The sequence below is a fragment of the Salmo salar genome, chromosome ssa17, assembly GCF_905237065.1.
Source record: "Salmo salar chromosome ssa17, Ssal_v3.1, whole genome shotgun sequence".
Classification (NCBI taxonomy): Eukaryota; Metazoa; Chordata; class Actinopteri; order Salmoniformes; family Salmonidae; genus Salmo; species Salmo salar.
In genome coordinates, this window is record NC_059458.1 from 9,307,086 (window position 1) to 9,330,114 (window position 23,029).

General features: G+C 44.5%; 1 protein-coding gene across 2 annotated transcripts in view; it reads left to right on the forward strand.

Moving 5' to 3' along the window:
- Nucleotides 1-7,169: 7,169 nt before the first annotated feature.
- LOC106575102 (neuropilin-2) overlaps nt 7,170-23,029 on the forward strand; it is a 65,195-nt gene continuing 49,335 nt past the window's right edge. The window contains exons 1-2 of one of the 2 annotated variants that reach the window (XM_014151295.2): nt 7,170-7,963; nt 16,420-16,597. In XM_014151295.2, coding sequence (XP_014006770.1) covers nt 7,891-7,963; nt 16,420-16,597 — 251 coding nt within the window. In that variant the 5' untranslated portion in view covers nt 7,170-7,890. The remainder of the gene's footprint in view (nt 7,964-16,419; nt 16,598-23,029) is intronic. The other variant, XM_014151294.2, reaches the window with a different exon arrangement.

Genomic DNA, 23,029 nt, shown 5'->3' on the forward strand with positions numbered 1-23,029 from the left:
GTAGACCTTACAGTGAAATGCTTACTTACAAGCCCCTAACCAACAGTGCAGTTTCAAAAAATATGGATAAGAATAAGAGGTAAGAGTAATAAGTAATTAAAGAACAATGTATGCAGGGGGGTGTCGGTACAGAGTCAATGTGCGGGGGCACCGGTTAGTTGAGGTAGTATGTACATGTAGGTAGAGTTAATTAAAGTGACAATGCATAGATGACAACAGAGAGTGGCAGTGGTGGGGGTGGGGGGTGGGGGGCAATGCAAATAGTCTGATGTTCAGGAGTCTTATGGCTTGGGGGTAGAAGCTGTTTAGAAGCCTCTTGGACCTAGACTTGGCACTCTGTTACTGCTTGACGTGTGGTAGCAGAGAGAACAGTCTATGACTAGGGTGGCTGGAGTCTTTGACCATTTTTAGGGCCTTCCTCTGACACCGCCTGGTATAGAGGTCCTGGATGGCAGGAAGCTTGGCCCCAGTGATGTACTGGGCCGTTCGCGCTACCCTCTGTAGTGCCTTGTGGTCGGAGGCTGAGCAGTTGCCATACCAGGCAGTGATGCAACCAGTCAGGATGCTCTCGATGGTGCAGCTGTAGAACCTTTTGAGGATCTGAGGACCCAAGCCAAATCTTTTCAGTCTCCTGAGGGGGAATAGGTTTTGTCATGCCCTCTTCACGACTGTCATGGTGTGCTTTCTTTCTTTCTTTCTTTCTTTCTTTCTTTCTTTCTTTCTTTCTTTCTTTCTTTCTTTCTTTCTTTCTTTCTTTCTTTCTTTCTTTCTTTCTTTCTTTCTCTCTGTCTCTCTGTCTCTCTGTCTCTGTGTCTCTGTGTCTCTCTGTCTCTCTGTCTCTCTGTCTCTCTGTCTCTCTGTCTCTCTCTCTGTCTCTGTCTCTGTCTCTCTCTCTCTCTCTGTCTATCTCTCGGCAGGGGGCTGTTGAGTGAGGAAGGCCTGATGCCTCGGCAGAACAGACGCTGTTTCTGTTTCATAGAGACGTGGGGCGCCTACATGCATGCACGTACACACACAACTGGACACAAAAACAGCACACATACGCTAGTTGTGGTGTACATATACACTCTAGGTAATTTTTTATATAGATTTTTAGGGTGTAAGTAACTGTTAACACACACTCAAAACCACATGTGGTACATACGGTATGAACATGTGGGCGAACATGCTCACACAGAATGCATAACCCGTAGGGGGCCATAAAACATACAGACACTGACAAATAACTGCAGGATTCAGCGACATCGGCCAAAGGGGCTGGCAGCCTGTCTGGGCTGCCTGTCTGGGGCGACGCCCAGGAGCTCAAATTAGCCAATCACAAGTGACGTGTGACATGGAACCTCTGAGGCTATAGGTAGAGTCCCGATTGATTGACGGGGTGTTAGAAATCTGTGAAATGACTGGGTGCCTGAGGGCCAACTTAGATTGACATCAGACAGAGGCTACATACATGCCATGACACACACAACGTCACATGACCTGCACCAAGGGCATTGTGGTCAGACATTCAACTAACGTTTAACTAATGTCCTACATGACTTCTCCACTGCACTCCCATTGAGTCTTAATAATAGACTCGCTAACTGATTAACCCCCTAAAGTCGATTGATGCGCCGATGCGTACATAACAACAAAAAACATCCAAATCTGTCCGTTTAAAAAATCAATCCACCTTATCCGCCAGTGAAAGGTGGCAGAGCTAGAGCTGTGTTTGTCAGACCATGAGACATCCCGAAAATCAATCTTCTCACAAAAAAATGTCTGTAGCTTCCAAACAGTTTGACTCTCACAAACAGGATGGTGTCGCGTGACTTGTCTGAAGGTAAATGGTACTGGTTTACAAAAACTAATGGAAGTATGAAGATAGTTTTGTGCCAACCACAAAAAATGTGTTAAATATGTCAAAATATATAAAATGGATAAAAATTTAAAAGAATTGTCTATGTATACACAATACCCCACAATGACAGAGAAAAAACAGTTTTTTAGAACATTTTGCAAATTTATATAAAAAAATGTTTTAACTGAAATATGACATTTACATTTTGGAATAAAGCTGTAACGTAACAAGATGTGTAAAAAGTCAAGGGGTCTGATCCCTTTCCGAATGAACTGTGTATATCTACATTGCCAGTCAAATGTTTGGACACACCCACTCATTCCAAAGTTTTTCTTTATTTTTACTATTTTCTATATTGTAGAATAATAGTGAAGACATCAAAACTATGAAATAACACATATGAAATAATTTAGTAACCAAAAAAGTGTTAAACAAATCAAAATATATTTTATATTTGAGATTCTTCAAAGTAGCCACCTTTAGCCTTAATGACAGCTTTGCACACTCTTGGCATTCTCTCAACCAGCTTCATGTGGTAGTCACCTGGAATGCATTTCAATGAACAGGTGTGCCTTTTTAAAAGTTCATTTATGGAATTTCTTTCCTTACTGTGTTTTAGCCAATCAGTTGTGTTGTGACAAGGTAGGGGTGGTATACAGAAGATAGTATGGACTTGGTCTTTTACCAAATAGGGCTATGGCAAGAACAGCTCAAATTAGCAAAGAGAAACTACAGTCCATTAAGACATGAACGTCAGTCAATGCGGAACATTTCAAGAACTTTGAAAGTTTCTTCAAGTGCAGTTGTAAAAACCATCAAGCGCCATGATGAAACTGTCTCTCATGAGGACAGCCACATTTAGCTCCTACCGTCCTATAGGCAGAAACTCAAACAGGATGTATCAGTGACTAGAATTATTCAACGCTTGTCTAACCAATTGGAATCCACGCTTCAAGATTGTTTTGATCACCCGGACTGGTACAGGTTCCGGGCAGCCTCAGAGAATAATATTGATTTATATGCTGATTCAGTGAGTGAGTTTTTAAGGAAGTGCATCGGAGATGTTGTACCCACTGTGACTATTAAAACCTACCCTAACCAGAAATCATGGATAGATGGCGGCATTCGCACAAAACTGAAAGTGCAAACCACTGCATTTAACCATGGAAAGATGACTGGGAATATGGCCGAATATTAACAGTGTAGTTATTACCTTCGCAAGGCAATCAAACAAGCGAAATGTCGTTATAGGAACAAAGTGGAGTTGCAATTCAACGGCTCAGACACAAGACGTATGTGGCAGGGTCTACAGGCAATTACGGACTACAAAAAGAAAACCAGCTACGTCACGGACACCGATATCTTACTTCCAGACTAACTAAACTCCTTCTTTGCACACTTTGAGGATAATACAGTGCCACCGACGTGGCCCACTATCAAGGACTACGGGCCACCCCTCTCCTTCTCAGTGGCTGACGTGAGTAAGACATTTAAACATGTTAACCCTCACAAGGCTGCCGGCCCAGACTGCATCCCTAGCCGCGTCCTCAGAGAATGCGCAGACCAGCCGGCTGGTGTGTTTATGGAGATATTCAATCGCTCCCTGTCCCAGTTTGCAGTCCCCACATGCTTCAAGATGCCCACCATTGTTCCTGTACCCAAGAAGGCAAAGATAACCGAATTAAATGACTATTTTCCCGTAGCACTCACTTCTGTCATCATGAAGTGCTTTGAGAGACTAGTCAAGGATCATATCACCTCCACCTTACCTGCCACCCTAGACCCACTTCAATTTGCATACCACCCCAATAGGTCCACAGACGATGCAATCGCCTGTACACTGCCCTATCCCATTTGGACATACCTATGTAAGAATGCTGTTCATCGACTACAGCTCAGCATTCAACACCATAATACTCTCCAAGCTTATCATTAAGCTTGAGGCCCTGGGTCTCAACCCCGCCCTGTGCAATTGGGTCCTGGACTTCCTGACGGACTGCCCCCAGGTGGTGAAGGTAGGAAACATCTCCACTTCGCTGATCCTCAACACTGGGGCCCCACAAGGGTGCATGCTCAGCCCCCTCCTGTACTCTCTGATCACCCATGACTGCGTGGCCATGGACGCCTCCAACTCAATCATCAAGTTTGCAGACGACACAACAATAGTGGGCTTGATTACCAACAACGACGAGACAGCCTACAAGGAGGAGGTAAGGGCACTCGGAGTGTGATGTCGGGAAAACAACCTCTTACTCAATGTCAACAAAACAAAGGAGATGATCATGGACTTCAGGAAACAGCAGAGGGAGCACAGCAGTGAAGAAGGTGGAAAGTTTTAAGTTCCTCGGTGTACACATTATGGACAAACTGAAATGGTCCACCCACACAGACAGTGTGAGGAAGAAGGCGCAACAGCACATCTTCAACCTCAAGAGGTTGAAATTTGGCTTGTCACCTAAAACCTTCACAAACATGCACAATTGAGAGCATCCTGTCGGGCTGTATCATCATTTCACTGAACTCGCATTAACATCTGCTAACCATGTGTATGTGACCAATAAAATTAGATTTGATTTGAAAGGAAGTCCAAGAGTTACCTCTGCTGCAGAAGATAAGTTCATTAGAGTTACCAGCATCAGAAACTGCAGTCCAAATAAATGCTTCACAGAGTTCAAGTAACAGACACATCTCAACATCAACTGTTCAGAGGAGACTGCATGAATCAGGTTTTCATGGTCGAATTGCTGCAAAGAAACCACTACTAAAGGACACTAGACTGGTGGAAATCTGTCTGATGAGTCCAAATTTGAGATTTTTGGTTCCAACTGCTGTGTCGTTGTGAGACACAGAGCAGGTGCACGGATTATCCCTGCATGTGTGGTTCCCACCGTGAAGCATGGAGGAGGTGTGATGGTGTGGATGTGCTTTGCTGGTGACACTGTCAGTGATTTATTTAGAATTCAAGGCACACTTAACCAGCATGGCTACCACAGCATTCTGCAGCGATACACCATCCAATCTGGTTTGTGCTTTGTGGGACTATCATTGATTTTTCAACAGGACAATGACCCAACACACCTCCAGGCTGTGTAAGGGCAATTTTACCAAGAAGGAGAGTGATGGAATGCTGCATCAGTTGACCTCCACAATCACCCGACCTCAAGCCAATTGAGATGGATTTTGATGAGTTGGACCGCAGAGTGAAGGAAAAGCAGCCAACAAGTGCTCAGCATATGTGGGCACTCCTTCAAGACTGTTGAAAAAGAATTCCTGGTGAAGCTGGTTGAGAGAATGCCAAGTGTGTGCAAAGCTGTCATCAAGGAAAAGGGTGGTTACTTTGAAGAATCAAAAATATCAAGTATATTTTTATTTGTTTAAAACTTTTTTGGTTACGACATGATTCCATATGTGTTATTTCATAGTGTTGATGTCTTCACTATTATTCTACAATGTAGAAAATAGTAAAAATAAATAAAAACCCTTGAATGAGTAGGTGTGTCCAAACTTTGGACTAGTACTGTGTGTATATATAATGTAAGGGGTGCGTACTGGCGGCAGAGAAGTCAGACGCAGGAGAGCAAAACCTGTGTTTCCAACGGCACAGTTTAATAAATAAAACCCACCAGAAAACAGAACAATCAATAAATGGGTACAAAACCCGACGCACACCAGACATAACGTGCACAAACACTTACAATAAACAATTCCGGACAAGGACATGGGGGGAACAGAGGGTTAAATACACAACATGTAATGAATGGGATTGAAACCAGGTGTCTGGGAAGACAAGACAAAACAAATGGAAAATGAAAGGTGGATCGGCGATGGCTAGAAGACCGGTGACGTCAACCACCGAACGTCGCCCAAACAAGGAGAGGGACCGATTTCGGAGGAAGTCGTGACATATAAATTATATTTATAATTCCTGAGTCGTTTTATATCTCCTAGATTTAGGACAGACACTTTCAAAACCTTGTTTCTGATTATACATTTTTTGAGTGTCCTTTTTGCCATTGATGAATGTGTTATTCAATGCGTTTCTGGGCTTCAGTGTCAAGGCCAAAGTCAATATTTTATCAATATTTTTTTTACATATATTTTTTGTGACACATAGTATCACCATCTTAAAACAGTTTAGCACCCCCTCCCTCCCCCAACATCTTAGACCCGAAAGAATTAACAAAGCGTCATCAAAGATAATAAACAGTATTCTCTCATGTAATATAGCTAATATTAGCCTGGTAAAAGATGTGTTCGTTGGTCAAGACAGCACAGACCGATCTGGGACCAGGCTAATGTAACGCCCCTTTTCAATTAGCTCTGGTCCAGGGCATTGGTGCAGCTTGCTAATGTTGAGCCTTCCTGTCCCTTGCCTTGGACCAGAGCTACCCTCTCATGTACTGTAAGCAATGGGAATCTGCCTGGGCTGGACCATAGAGGCATTTCTCAGGCAGCAGAGTATTTTGGGCCAGGCTGTGTGTTATTAAAGCCAGTGTGGCTGTATTTAGGCAGCCTGATTGTAGGGCTGTTTTGTGCCGGGCTGGGTGGGTTCCCTCCACGAGGCAGCAAGAACATATGACTTTGAATGCGTCCCAAATGGCACCATATTCCCAATGTAGTGCACTACGTTTGACCAGGGTCCTTTTACATAGGGAATAGGGTGCCATTTGGGATGTAACTTTAAGCCTCAAACCACTGTTTGATGTGTGCTGTGGTAATGGGCTGAGGGAGCCGCTGTATACAGGAGCGCACACACTCACTCACGCAACACTGTATGCAACTGTATGATATATTGTTGTCTAATAATATATATAATTGACCTAGGCAAGTCTGTTAAAAGAACAAATTATTATTTACAATGACAGCCTACCCCAGCCAATTGTACTCCACCCTATGGGACTCACAATCATGGCCGGATGTGATACAGCCTGGATTCGAACCAGAGACTGTAGTGACGCCTCTTGCACTGAGATGCAGTGCCTTAGACCACTGCGCCACTTGGGAGCCCTAATGCATGTACTACTCTCCTTCCTCTATCCCCCCACTTATTCCCCTTTTTGTCTTTGGTTTATTTGGTTCTTCTCGGGAAAATAGCCTGTGGAAATGCTCCCGGGCCTGAGTTTATAGTGTGTGCGTTATCTGTGGAACCCTTATCTATTGGCATCATGTGTGTGTGTGTGTGTGTGTGTGTGTGTGTGCGTGTGCGTGTGCCCGCGCGCTTGTGTGTTTTACGAGTGTGCGCGTACCCCTCTATGATCAACGATCCAACGGAGGTGGAGCCGAGGCGTTGACTGTAATGCGATAGCTGCTCTGTTCAAAAGTGCTATTACACACACTCTCACTCACTCACATACGCATGCCCCTGGAGCGCATAGACACTCCGCTATAGACAAAAACACTAGATGAGCGGTGCCAGAGATGGAATGAATTCTCCTTCGGAAGATAGTGTATTCATGTGTGTCACAGTTCTCATGATTTGCGCTCCATTCTTGCCCGAAATACGAAGACGTCTTGTCGGTTGATAGCTCAGGCAGCTGCGTCTCAGTGGTCGTAAGTGACCGGAGTCCTGAATCCCTGTGAGCAGAGAGAGAGAAGGGGAGAAAGGCAAGCGCTTCAATCGTATTTGGAGGTAGACTAAGAGCCGCTTATCAGACCCTGTAGGAAATAGCCCGGAGGTTCCATATCAGTGGACATGCTCTGTATGGAACTGGGGAATCAAGAGGAATTTATTTCATCCACTTTGCTCGACGAGGCTCAATAACTCAAGTCATGACGAGAAGATGAAAGTTATAAAGTGCGTCTTTCAAGTAGCCTATATGCCTACTTCGGAGGGAAAGCTGTTCACCGCTGTCTTTAGCCTATTTTTATTCAATTAAGTGCACTTGGAACAAACATTATTCGTTGCTTGTTTTAGTAAAATAGGCTACGTGGAGTAATAGCATTTGTCCCTGCATTTTCTGCAAAAAAAGGGTGTGGATTTTCTTGATGGACAACTAATTTGATCCCGGGAGGTAACATTTAAAAACAACAAGACATTGAACATTGCCAAAATGGATATGCTATCATCGCTGATTGGATTTTTACTTGCAATTTGTCTAACACTGGGAGTCTGTGGAGACCAAGGTAAGTTTACGGTCAGTTGTTGGTCAGTTCTCAGGAACGCATGGGCTGTCAAGAAACGTGTCCGAATGTACCAGACCCTACACTTTGTGGGTGATTTAATTTCCGAATTTGCTTTAAACTATGAAAAAAAAAAACTGAAACCTCATAGTTTTTTTAATTAGGCCTGCGTCTTGGAGACTGACAGGTAGCTTGTTTTTCTCTGCGTTGGAGAAAGTCGTTTGGTTTCAAAGCGCGATCTCCATCTGTTTCAAATCAGGAATTTCAACACACAGGCGGTGAATGGCATCAGATATACATTGTCTGATAACCAGTAGGCTATCATGTGTGGTGTAGTCGCACTGACCTTTCCCACAAAATGTTCTCTCAACCTTGAAAGATGAAGCCGTTCCCATTCGTAATCCCAGTTTGTCCAGAACAATATTGCTATTCTACCTTTTTCGTATGCCAAGAGTAATTACACAATATTTCACCCATGAAAAATGACTGGGTGATAAATGTATTTGATACTCAAAAGCTAATCTATTATGCCAAAAAAAATAGGAGGTAATTACCATTTAATAGAAGTTGCCATAGCATGGGGGTACATCTTAAAAAGTTCCACTGCCGTTCAGGTTAGTCAGGTTTTGTAATTTTATGATCACAGGAAGAAGAATTAAAAGGAATAACCCTACATACATTAGTCTATAATAGCCCAATGACTCTGCCCTGAAGGGTGATCATTCCAGAATAATTATAGAGTAAAAAAAAAACGGACATACTTTATCTCTGTTGTTGTGTGTCTTGGTTGAGTTCATGAATGAATGATAAACTCTAAACGCGTCTGTAGGCATAACATATATCCAAAAGAATGCGCCTCGAAGTGGTATTTTGCTATTAGTGGATAATGACAAGAATATTAGTTAGACTAACCATCATCATCATCATCATTAACATCAACAAGAACACCAACAGCAACTCGCTCATTATCTCAAGAGCCTAGTTTTGCAATCATGGTGATGGTTTGTGCCTCAGTCGCGCTTGTGCCTCGGAAACTCGAGGCGGCGCCACACAATCAGTTAGTTCTCCACTCGCCCTGCAACATTAAAACCAGATTACACATTTGGACAAAAAGGCCACCTTCCATTCCATTCAGGGAATCGTGTTGATTTTTACGCTAGCTAGCTTGCTTCTTAAGTCGCAGTAGTTGTATCCATAATTAATGCACAAGAGTTGTTTTTTTTTGGTTGTAGTTTTGGAATCTCTCTGATATAGATCTCTCCTGAGCTATAAAACACGGTCTGGTTTCTCACTCCCGTTCTGCTCTGTGCCCTACTCAGCGTCTCCTCCCTGGCTGGTTTACAGGGCTAGTCCTATGGTTGTTCCTTAGAATGTGTGTGAATGGGTTGGTACCTGCCTTAGAGAGATTCAATATGGCCTGTTCGCAGTGCTGGCTGCCTGTGTGCCCGTTGATCAAAGACAGATGTGGGCCCTTGGCAGCTCTCCCCCAACTTGCTCAGATACCTCAGCCTGCCAAATCACTCACTGTTCCAGCCTTCTCCTCTCCTCCTCAAAACAGCACATCTTGTACATACACACAGCAGCATGAGAGAGAGAGAAAGGAGATTTGGGAAAGACAGGAGGTTGTGAGAGGGAGAGTGGCAGAGATGTTGTGCAGAACAAGAGCATGTTTTTCCGGACAAACGCCAGAGAGAGAGGGCGCGAGCTAAACAGAGATGAGAAGGAAGGGTACAGAATTTGACAGGAGGGGCTTGAGTACAAAACAGCAGATAACAGCAGGGTCACAGAGTTATACGGGCAGAGGGCAGGAAGAGGAACTGATGATATTGGGCGTGCGAAAATGAACACTACACCGGGGGTCAGAGAGCAGAAGGGGGACCATGTATCTAACCGTGGAGAGCCTCTATTTTTAAGTCTGTGTCTTTGTCCCTAATAGCACCCTATTCTGTATTTAGTGCACTACTTTTGACCAGAGCCCAATAGGGCTAAAGGAGGGAATAAGCTCTGGTCAGAAGTAATGCACTACAATAAGGAATAGGGTGACATTTGGGATGCACCTAATGTAACCACAACAGTATGACCCATGATTGGGTTAGTGTAATTAAGTCATTCGTAATAATGAACTAGTAATTAACTCATGGATGTGAACATACAGGACTAGAGTGTGTCTTCACTGTCTGTATGTTTCCCGTTCTATCTGTTATAATGCAGATGAATGAAAGCCTGTATTTTCCTCCTCTCTCTCTCTGCTTGCTTCTTTCTCTTTCTCTCCCTCGTTCGCTTCTTTCTCTCCCTCTCCCTCCCCCCCTCCTTCTCACTCTCTCTCCCCCAGCATCTTGTTTCATCTGCCCCAGACTCCTATAACACATCAGCAGTGGAGGAACAAGCTCAGGACTGTAGTTATTAGCATTCAAGAGCTGAAAACCAAAAGGGCTGTGGTTCAATACCTTGTCCAGGAGAGAAGGGCTGGGGGGAGGAGGAGGGGGACACGCCAACCCCCTGGAACGAGGCGACTAGGGTGAAATTAAAAACAAGGCCACCATAAATAATACACCTATCGGCTAGCTGGTGGCCCCTCGGTCTGCTGCTTAGTGTGCACACACTCACACACACTGCACGCACAGGTCATTTATCTGGACAGCAGTATTTTAGCAAAGCAAAACCCAGCGAAACACAACCATCTGCTTGTGGTCAATTGATCCATTGATTCATTGATTGCTGTACCCACCCCAATGCATTTAGTTGATTAGCCAAATCCACTTAGCCTCTTATGAAGAGACATGCATGGGTGTTCTAACTCAGGAGAGAGAGGAAGCTTTCGTCTAAAAGGGGGGATACCTAGTCAGTTGTACAACTGAATGCATTCAACTGAAATGTGTCTTCCGCATTTAACCCAACCGCTCTGAATCAGTGGGTACCAAACCTGTGTTGTTCATATTGGAACTGCAGTCTAAACATGTACACTTGAGTGGCTATGTTATAACTACCATTTCTGCTGCATATTCATTTAGGATTGTTAAATGTTTTCTTAATCCTTAATATAATAGTAATATCAATTATAATATGTCATTTAGCAGATGTATTTATCCAGAGCGACTTAGTTTCTGCATACAATTTTGTATGGGTGGCCCCAAAGGGACTGAAATCCATGATACCAACGTTGTTCGTGTGATGCTCTACTAACTGAGCCATACAGGACACTTTAATATTATCTAAAGGTGGTAAAGAACTTTGAAAGTCAAAAATCTCTCTTTTCCCTCCCTCCCTCCCTCCCTCCCTCCCTCCCTCCCTCCCTCCCTCCCTCCCTCCCTCCCTCCCTCCCTCCCTCCCTCCCTCCCTCCCTCTGTCCAGTCTTGTGTGGAGTGGTTAGATTAAAAACAGTCGTGGAGACAGCCCCTGTGTAGGGATGAATGGATGAACGAATAGTGCCTCTCCTCCTCCTCTCTCTGTCCCCCTGATTCACTCCCTCGAAGCGATAGCACTTTTTAATTAAGGTTGGGGAGAGAGAAAGAGGGAGAGAAAGAGAGAAAAAGAGCGAATGATGGCAAGATTTATAATGGCCCTTCTACACATTTGCAGCTTATCACAAAGTGTGACGCCACAGTGCGTGGATAATACCGCTAATAGAAATTGGTGCATATACACACACACACACACACACACACACACACACAGATATGCAGTCATATGCAGATACTGTGTATATATAGACGGAGACTTGTACAGTAGATTTGAGGACGTTAATGCACAAATTTTGCTTGCAGCCAAGTTCACGCACACACACACTCACACAGATGCACACACACGCCATTATCTGTAGACCCACACTTGCCCTCACCTCTTATTGCTACATATATGTTATATACTATATGTCAACATTGTTCATGTATGCTGGGGTCTCTATGGCATGTCTGTGCAGTGTTGTGTGTGTGTGTGTGTGTGTGTGTGTGGAGAATAGATGGAGTCCTGAGCCATCACAGACACAATAATTCATGAGGCTACCTCTCTACCTCATCCTCCCTCCTTATCACACAAACACACATGTACCTATAAGACATAGTGCCCCGAAAAACACACTGTATATTCATAAAAACACAAACATACACGTTCTCCACCCTAACAGAGGACCGAAACAAAGACGTACCCAGTCTATCACATACACCCCCCCCCACACACACCTCTCCCCTGCATGTACTGTATATCCTACTGACAGCCCGTCAGCTCCTCCAGGGTCAGTCCCCACAGGGATGGTCATGTCTTAATGAGCCTCGTCAGGCTTTCTCTCTCTCTCTCTCTCTCCCTCCTCCTCACACTGTCTTTCTTCCTCCCCTTCAATCACCTCCCTCCCTTCTCTGGCTTAATCCTTATCCGTCTCACAACCTTCCTCTGCCGCTCTCCATTCCTTCTACCGCTCTCTTTCTCAATCCCTCTTATCTCCCACTTTTTTGTCCCTCTCCCTCCATATCGCTCCCTCTTCTCCCTCACCCCCCTCATCATCCTCATCCCCTTCATTTATCCCTCTTTACCTGCCTTTCTCCCTGCTGGCATCCCTCTCTCCACCCCCCGTCCCCGTCGCCCTCCTCCTTAGCGGCACATGAATGGTCTGCTCAGCTCAGGGAGCAGAAAAGTGCAGAGGCAGCAGGATTCTCCCAAATGGCTTAATCTTCCCTTGGTGGTACTACTGACAGCCCCGCACACCTTTTGGAGAATACAATAGGAGACATGCGTCCTAAATGGCACCCTATTCCCTATATCCCCCATACTCAACTGGCAGACCACGGACCGGAACCAGAACGGGGTCAATACGGACTGCGGGTCCAGGAAAAAATACAAAATAAATAAATATATTTACACAGAGTATCAGTCAAAAGTTTGGACACACCTACTCATTCAAGAGTTTTTCTTTATTTTTAGTATTTTCTACATTGTCAAAAATAATAGTGAAGACATTAAAACTTTTAAATGACACATATGGAATCATGTTGGAACCCAAAAAGTTTTTAACAAATCTAAATATATTTTATATTTGAGATTCTTCAAATCAGCCACCCTTTGCCTTGATGACAGGTTTGCACACACTTGGCATTCTCTCAGCCAGCTTCACCTGGAATGCTTTTCCAACAGTCTTGAAGGAGTTCCCACATATGCTGAGCACTTGCTGGCTCCTTTTCCTTCACTCTGCAGTCCAACTCATCCCAAACCATCTCAATTGGGTTGAGGTTGGGTGATTGTGGGGGCCAGGTCATCTGATGCAGCACTCCGTCACTCTCCTTCTTGGTCAAATAGCCCTTACACAGCCTGGAGGTGTGTTGGGTCATTGTCCTGTTGAAAAACGAATGATAGTCCCACTAAGCGCAAACCAGACTGGATGGCGTATCGCTACAGAATGCTGTTGTAGCCATGCTGGTTAAGTGTGCCTTGAATTCTCAATAAATCACAGACAGTGTCACCAGCGAAGCACCCCTACAACGTCACACCTCCTCCATGCTTCACGGTGGGAACCACACATGCAGAGATCATCCGTTCACATACTTTGTGTCTCACAAAGACACGGCGGTTGGTACCAAAAATCTCCAATTTGGACTCATCAGACCAAAGGACAGATTTACACCGGTCTAATGTCCATTGCTCGAAGCAAGTCTAGTCTTATTATTGGTGTCCTATAGTAGTGGTTTCTTTGCAGCAATTTGACCATGAAGGCTTGATTCATGCAGTCTCCTCTGAACTGTTGATGTTGAGATGTCTGTTACTTGAACTCTGTGAAGCATTTATTTGGGCTCCAATCTGAGGTGCAGTTAACTCTAATGAACTTATCCTCTGCAGCTGCAGCAGAGGTAACTCTGGGTCTTCCATTCCTGTGGCGGTCCTCATGAGAGCCAGTTTCATCATAGGCGCTTGATGGTTTTTGCGACTGCACTTGAAGACACTTTCAAAGTTCTGGAACTTTTCCGCATTGACTGACCTTCATGTCTTAAAGTAATGATGTACTGTCATTTCTCTTTGCTTATTTGAGCTGTTCTTGCCATAGTATGGACTTGGTCTTTTACCAAATAGGGCTGTCTTCTGTATACCACCCCTACCTTGTCACAACACAACTGATTGGCTGAAACGCGTTAAGAAGGAAAGAAATGACTACCTCATGAAGCTGGTTGAGAGAATGCCAAGAATGTGCAAAGCTGTCTTTAAGGCAAAGGGTGGCTACTTTGAAGAATCTCAAATCTCAAATATATTTTGATTTGTTTAACACTTTTTTGGTTACTACATGATTCCATATGTGTTATTTCATAATTCTGATGTCTTCACTATTAATCTACAATGTAGAAAGGTTGTGATTTGACCCCTGGTATCATATAAAAACACATAAGACATGGAAGAATGTGTGGAATTGCAGGAAATTAGCTGTAAAACATTTTTTTTTAAACTCTGTCCCATGCAAAATGTGTATACTTTTAGTAAATGAACTTAAAAACTGCAACATTTTCTCTGCCAACAAGAGGTGCGTGAACACTTTGGGGTCGCATGGGTTGCGAGGTTAGGGGTTGTTCTTATGCTAATAAATTACATTATCCATCCGGACCTTTGTCACCAAGGAAATGTGTGTGACTGGACCTTCTCAAATAGTACTTGAGTACCCCTGCCCTCTGTAGTGTACTACTTTTGATCAGAACCCTATGGGATTCCCTATGGGCTCTGGTCAAAAGTAGTGCACTAAATCGGGAGAAGGGTGCCATTTAAGATGCAGAAATGGAGGTGGGGAGAGAAGAACACGCCATATGCAGACTTTATAGTCCTGCTTGTCTGAATCCTCCAGGGGAAATGGAGAGACTCTTTCCTTTTGGGTGTCTTCTTATTTAGCTTTGGCTGCAGTATTGAGTGATTGGTGTTTTTGAGTGATAGGCTGGACTGGCATGTGGGTGGATTGTGTGTGTGTGTGTGTGTGTGTGTGTGTGTGTGTGTGTGTGTGTGTGTGTGTGTGTGTGTGTGTGTGTGTGTGTGTGTGTATGTATGTACGTGTGTATACATAAGTGTGTGTGAGTTTCTATCCAAGTAAGGACGGTAGGGTTTTGCTATTATATCCAAATGTCATCAAATCCTAAGTATGCCTTATAAAACACAATAGTCTTGAAAATGTCAACACTTGAATAGTCTATTATATTTCAACCCTCCAATCTTTTTCCCTGCTTTCTCTGATGATGTGCTCACATAGCTCGGAACAGGTGAAGCAGATGAAACGGAGTATTGAGTCATCGCCATTTTCATTGACATATCCTCATATTCATTGGGCTTCCGAGTGGCGCAGCGGTCTAAGGCACTGCATCTCAGTGCTTGAGGTGTCACTACAGACACCCTGGTTCAAATCCAGGCTAGATCACAACCGGCCGTGATTGGGAGTCCCATAGGGCGGGGCACAATAGGCCCAGGATCGTCAGTGTTACTTGCCCAGTTAAAGAAAGGTTAAATAAAAAAATGCATAAAACATTCACACTCAGTCTTCCTTTTCAGATGGTCAGGCTGTGTTCCGATTCTCTACCCTTCTCCCGATGTGTACACTTGTGCACTCCCCCTCATGGATTTAAAAGGAATGAACTGGTGTAGGGATAATGGTGGAAACTCCCTCCAGCTATGCTTGCACCAAATGCATGAGGGAGAGTAAACGAGTGCACACTTCGGGAGAAGGGTAAAGAATCGGAACGCAGCCTCTGTCAGCACGGAAAGAGTTAACCACCCCTAGCATCGTTGTCATGGTGAACATTGTGGAGAGACATTTTTGTCTTCCTAATCCAGCCTTCCATTTAGAATAATAATGACCAGAAAATCATATACTGCAGTAAAATGACTGATGAGAGGCCTCACTGTATTGTCTGCCGATGTGTTAGTGTGTGTGCTTTGCGTGTTTGTGTGAGATAGGGAACGGCGAGTGAGGCGTGGGCGTACGGCTAAAATGAAGGCTTTGTTACTCCGGCTTCTCATCACAGAATCGGGGTGAACCCTTGTACCCCTAGACAGGTGGTCTGCTGTCACTTCCTGTCTGGGCCAGCCGAGCGATGCTATTGGCAGGCTATTGCTCCTGGGAGAGAGCCGATAGGATCAGGGAATGTGTTCTAATGTTTGCAGATTGCCTTGCCAGAGCAACAATTACATTTAAAGAATGCTCCCGGAGGAGAGATAAGATCCACGGTGTGGTGTTAGTTTGTCTGCATGGCAGAGGGATGTGTGCGTGGTTGTCTATTTTGTTGCTATAGTAGAATTAGTGTGAACACTATCTATCTCTGACACAGATATTATTACAAATCATGTGTCACTATATCACAAATTACATCACTATGGAATAAGAAGACAAATTCGCGAATCGATAACTTATCGCTTTGTAGATGTTTTGAGTCTGTGTATCAACCATCTCTCTCTCTCTCCCCCCCCCTCTCTCTCTTTCTCTCTTTCTCTCTCTTCCCCTCTCTCAGGTGAGGTGTGTGGGGACACCCTGGATGCCAGCGACCCAGGGTACATCACGTCCCCAGGCTACCCTCTGGAGTACCCGCCCCACCAGAATTGCCAGTGGGTCATCACGGCCCCGGAGCCCTCCCAGCGCATCGTCCTCAACTTCAACCCCCACTTTGAACTGGAGAGACTGGACTGCAGGTGAGAGAGAGGAGGGGGGATTGGGGGGGGAGGGAGAGAGGGAGGCCTCTTGGATATGCTTAGACTAGAAAAATGGTAGAGGGATGAGGAGAAGGAGCGAGGGAGGGAGATTGACCAGGGATCGTTTTAACTTCAGATCTGCCTTCAACTGGTTATCCATATGTAACAGTGTCCTTAGTTAGCCATAGTTATCATTTTGGCCATGACAGTAAGTGAGAAAGGCATGGTGGATGAAAGAATGGAGAGAATGTTTGAAAGAAAGACAGGGATGGTGTTGTGAAGTTTACAGGAAAACAGACTAGAGAGAGAGTTCAGTGCAGCTATTACAGGCTAGATGGGAACCTGCTCGGTCAGTTTCCTCTTTCAAAGAGATGTATAATATGAATCATATGCCTTTGTATTGTCTCTCTGACCTCATAGCAGTCATCCTGCTCTGGCCTGGCTTCAACCCTTGCCTCCTACTGCTCTCTTAAAGCTGCGCTATGAAGACATTTCTCAGCCATTTCCTGGTTGCAAAAATTCGAATAGTTCGCTGAATTTCAGTTTACGTGACAAAACAAGCAGGTATAGTGTAGAGAATCATTCTACTATGTAAATTGTTGTGAAATATATTTTCCTTAGGCAATATTTTCAGCTGTTTGAAGCTGGTGTACAAAACAAAGTAAAACATGTTCAAACAAAATGTAACAACGGGAAGCATAGAAATGGTGCACATAGAACAGAGAATGTAGTTGTGTTGGCTGCCGTCTTATCGGGCTCTTAACCAACCATGCTATTTTGTTTGTTTTTTTGCGTTGTTCGTAACTTGTTTTGTACGTAATGTTGCTGCTACCATCTCTTATGAGATATGAGCTTCTGGACATCCGAACTGAAAAACATTCTAGGCCACCTTTACTCCACAGCTCTCCCTCGCCCTCCATTTGACAAATCTAACCATAATTCTATCCTCCTGATTCCTGCTTACAAGCAAAAATTAAAGCAGGAAGCACCAGTGACTCGGTCTATAAAAAAGTGGTCAGATGAAGCAGATGCTTAACTACAGCACTGTTTTGCTAGCACAGACTGGAACATGTTCTGGGATTCCTTCGATGGCATTGAGGAGTACACCACATCAGTCACTGGCTTTATCAATAAGTGCATCGAGGACGTCGTCCCCACAGTGACTGTACGTACATACCCCAACCAGAAGCCATGTATTACAGGCAACATTCGCACTGAGCATCAACTGTTCCGGACGACTGTGTGATCACGCTGTCCACAGCCGATGTAAGTAAGACCTTTAAACAGGTCAACATTCCCAAGGCCGCAGGGCCAGACGGAATACCAGGACGTGTACTCCGAGCATGCGATGACCAACTGGCAAGTTTCTTTACTGACATTTTCAACCTCTCCCTGAGTCTGTAATACCAACATGTTTCAAGCAGACCACCATAGTCCCTGTGCCCAAGAACATTAAGGTAACCTGCCTAAATGACTACAGACCCGTAGCTTTGAATGCTTTGAAAGGCTGGTCATGCCTCACATCAACACCATTATCCCAGAAACCCTAGACCCACTCCAATTTGCATACCGCACCAACAGATCCACAGATGATGCAATCTCTATTGCACTCCACACTGCCCTTTCCCACCTGGACAAAAGGAACACCTATGTTAGAATGCTGTTCATTGACTACAGCTCAAAGTTCAACACCATAGTGCCCTCAAAGCTCATCACTAAGCTAAGGATCCTGGGACTAAACACCTCCCTCTGCAACTGGATCGTGGACTTCCTGACGGGCCGTCCCCAGGTGGTAAGGGTAGGTAACAACACATCCTCCACGCTGATCCTCAACACGGGGTTCCCTCAGGGGTGCGTGCTCAGTCCCCTCCTTTACTCCCTGTTCACTCATGACTGCACGGCCAGGCATGACTCCAACACCATCATTAAGTTTGCCAATGACACAACAGTGGTAGACCTGATCACCGACAATGATGAGAAAGCCTATAGGGAGGAGGTCAGAGACCTGACTGTATGGTGCAAGGACAACAACCTCTCCCTCAACTTGATCAAGACAAAGGAGATGATTGTGGACTACAGGAAAATAAGGACCGAGCACGCCCCCATTCTCATCAACGGGGCTGTACTGGAGCAGGTTGAGAGCTTCAATTTCCTTGGCGTCCACATCACCAACAAACTAACATGGTTCAAGCACACCTAGGCAGTCGTGAAGAGGGCACGACAAAGCCTATTCCCCCTCAGGAGACTGAAAACATCCTCAAAAGGTTCCACAGCTGCACTATCGAGAGCATCCTGACTGGTTGCATCACTGCCTAGTATGGCAACTGCTCGGCCTCCGACCGCAAGGCACTACAGAGGGTAGTGCGAATAGCCCAGTACATCACCGGCGCCAAGCTTCCTGCCATCCAGGACCTCTATACAAGGGGGTGTCAGAAGAAGGCCCTAAAAATTGTCAGACACCAGCCACCCTAGTCATAGACTGTTCTCTCTGCTCCCGCACGGCAAGCGGTACCGGAGCGCCAAGTCTAGGTCCAAGAGGCTTCTAAACAGCTTCTACCCCCAAGCCATCAGACTCCTACACCCCCCCACACCCTCTTCTACGCTGCTGCTACTCTCTGTTATTATCTTTGCATTGTCACTTCAATAACTCTAACTACATGTACATATTACCTCAATTACCTCGACACCGGTGCCCCCGCACATTGACATTGACTCTGTACCGGTACCCCCTGTATATAGCCCCACTATTGTTATTTACTGCTGCTCTTTAATTATTTGTTATTCTTATCTCTTACTTTTTGGGGATATTTTCTTAAAACTGCATTGTTGGTTAAGGGCTTGTAAGTAAGCCTTTCACCACTACCTGTTGTATTCGGCGCAAGTGACAAATAACGATTTGATTTGATCTACCGCTTCTTAGACTTGCTTTCAATGAGAAGGAGATCTATAACTCCCATTTCTATGTGGCTCGGGTGGCTGTTGTCCTTGATGATGTCCTTATCTGGTCTTGTGTAACGTAATGCTCTATTAAAATCCCACTAGTCATAGATAGCATGTGCAGTTCTGTGATAGACGGATAAAATGAATGTGCTCACTGTCGATAAGCAGTATTTCAAGTCCTTTTTGGGTACTGTATTGAGGGCTTAGAGAGAGAGAGAGAGAGAGAGCAGGGGTAGAGAGAGAGAGAGCTGTGGAGAGCAGGGTTAGAGAGAGCTGAGAGAGAGCAGGGGTAGAGAGAGAGAGCTGTGGAGAGCAGGGTTGGAGAGAGCTGAGAGAGAGCAGGGGTAGAGAGAGAGAGCTGTGGAGAGCAGGGTTGGAGAGAGCTGAGAGAGAGCAGGGGTAGAGAGAGAGAGCTGTGGAGAGCAGGGTTGGAGAGAGCTGAGAGAGAGCAGGGGTAGAGAGAGAGAGCTGTGGAGAGCAGGGTTGGAGAGAGCTGAGAGAGAGCAGGGGTAGAGAGAGGGAGAAAGAGAAAGTTGAAACGCCTCTTCAGAAATGCTATACTTTTCTTGTGGATTGGTTTTGAATTTGCCTGAGGGGACTGTGTGTGAGCTCAACCTTTGCCCTCTCACACTTCCACTCAGCTGTGTGTGTGTGCACGTGCCCACGCGTGCCCATGCATGTGTGGGTGTGTGTTTCTTTGTACGTGCACATGCTTCTCTGTATGTGTGTGTATGTCCTTATTTCTGCGTGTATACCTGCACATGCACACACATTTGTGAGAGTGTGTGTGATCGGCAGGGAAACACATGGCAACCACTATCCATTCCGCATCCTGTTCCCCATCCTCAGAGAGAAAAGACCATCCTTTACAGCCCCATTTGAAAATAGAGCCACATCAACAATGTTATTTATTCATAGACCAACCTATAACTCCCTTTTCTCACTAATGCTGCTATTGCCTTTTTATGTAGGTTACATCCCAAATTGCATCCTATTCCCTGAATGGTGTTTTGACCAGAGAACACTATACTGTGTAGGGAATAGGGTGCCATTTGGGGGACACACACACACACACACACACACAGATTTAATTTGTTGAAGATGTGTTCCTTGGCCCTCAGGTCCAAAACAGCAACAAAACAAAGTGGAGAAAGCCAAAGTGCAGCCCGACAGGCCGACATGGCCCCTCTCCTCCCACAGAGTGCTTTAGACTGGTTCAAATAGCTTCCAGTTAGTGTTTGTGGTGCAGCTGTGTGTTGTTTCCCCTTTCCTGAGTGATTAGGCATTGCAGTATGTCTGACTGAGGAGACAGGAGGGAGACTTGGACTTTTCCTCTTCTGGTTTGATGTGAGGGAGTGGTAATGCTGGACTGTATTCAGTAGTGCACACCGTAGGAAACCGTAACAATTTTTTGGCAACGGAAAACATTTTGAAACGAAATCAGGAGTTTCTTATTGGACAAGTTCAAGTTTGTCCCTCCTCGTTTCGGCCCGTTTCGGTCTTAGTGAATACACCCCTGGAGGGGCAGGAGACTTTTAAAAAATGTTTTATTTTTATTTCACCTTTATTTAACCAGGTAGGCTACAACTGCGACCTGGCCAAGATAAAGCACAGCAATTCGACACATACAACAACACAGAGTTACACATGGAATATACAAAACATACAGTCAATAATACAGTAGAAAAAAAGAAAACAAAAAGTCTATATACAGTGAGTGTAAATGAGGTAAGATAAGGGAGGTAAGGCAATAAATAGGCCATGGTGGCGAAGTAATTACAATATAGCCATTAAACACTGGAATGGTAGATATGCAGAAGATGAGTGTGCAAGTAGAGATACTGGGGTGCAAAGGAGCAAGATAAATAAAATAAATACAGTATGGGGATGAGGTAGGTAGATAGATGGGCTGTTTACAGATGGGCTAGGTACAGGTGCAGTGATCTGTGAGCTGCTCTGACAGCTGGTGCTTAAAGCTAGTGAGGGTATTATTTAAATGTAATCTGAATATACTGTATATATAATGTAAACATTACAAATGGACTGTGTTTATTGTAAATAGGTGATATAGTTGCGAGAGTTGTAAAGGGCTTTAATCTATGGACAATTACAGTTCTATGTAAGCCATGTCTTTTGTATGTCATCACCTCATACACATGCACATGCACACACACACATTATGCCAGTGCCATGGTCTCTCCTGAGAGTAGATTACTCTGAGACCCTGAGCATGTGAACTCAAGTAAAGAGTTCGGTTGGTCCACCTAAGGTCAGCCTTCCTTTATAACCCACAACATACTGATGAATGAATCCCTCTCCCGGCCAACCAGCACTTTCCCTGGGTTCAAAGAGTCAAAGGCTCAGGGAGCTTCAACCGCACAGGCCATCACTGCTGCAGCAATAAAATATCCCGTGTTATGCAGACTTCACATATCTGAGGTGGCACTTTAATTCAGACTTTCATTTCAGGCAGAGTCCGGCAGGGTGCCAAATGGCTTTTTGAGTTGATTGATGTGAGAAAAAAAAAGCAAAAATGGCTGAGGTGAAATATCAAGCCGTTATCTCTAATGCAGTCTGCCATTGGCTGGGACCAGGGCTGAAGGGATGATACCGATATGGGGTGCAGGACCTCATATAACCTCATATAAATATCTTGGAATTTTAATTGACGACAGCCTCTCTTTTAAATTGCATATTCAACAACTAACAATAGAGTTGAAGCTGAAATTGGTATTTTATTTTAGGAATAAGGCCTGTTTTTCTTTTGAAGCCAGAAGGAGGCTAGAATCAGCTACATTTATGCCTTTACTAGACTATGGGGATATTTTATATATGAATGCTTCCGCTCAGTGTTTGAGATCAATTGACACCCTATACCATGGAGCATTGACATTTATTTTAAACTGCAAAACCCTTACGCACCACTGCACTTTATATACCAGAGTTGGCTGGCCTTCTCTAGTCACTCATAGGCTCAGTCACTGGTATACTTTTATTTACAAAGCCATTTTGGGTTTACTAACTTTTTATTTGAGCATTTTTATTGTTCAGAAATGTGGTGGGTCGTCTCTTCGTTCGCTGGACTTTATCCTGCTAACTGTTCCATATGTCCGAACTGAATTTGGTAAAAGGGCTTTTATGTACTCTGCTCCATCGTCTTGGAACGCCTTACAAAATACTTTTAAACTGGAAGAACTTGTCCTGATTGGTGTTTTTAAATCACTGATGAATGATCTTGAGGCTGATTCCCTGACATGTCAATGTTTTTAATTAGCTGTTTTTGATTTTGTTATACTCTTGTGAATTCTATGGTTTTTACTAGATTACTTGTAGTTTTTCATGTTGTTTGTCTGTCATTTTTGTAATGACTTGGTGTTGCCTATCTTGGCCAGGACGCTCTTGAAAAAAGGAGGCGCATCCCACTCTCTACTTAGCGCTGTCCCTCTCCCTCTCCCTCTCTCTCTCTCTCTCCCTCTCCCTCTCCCTCTCCCT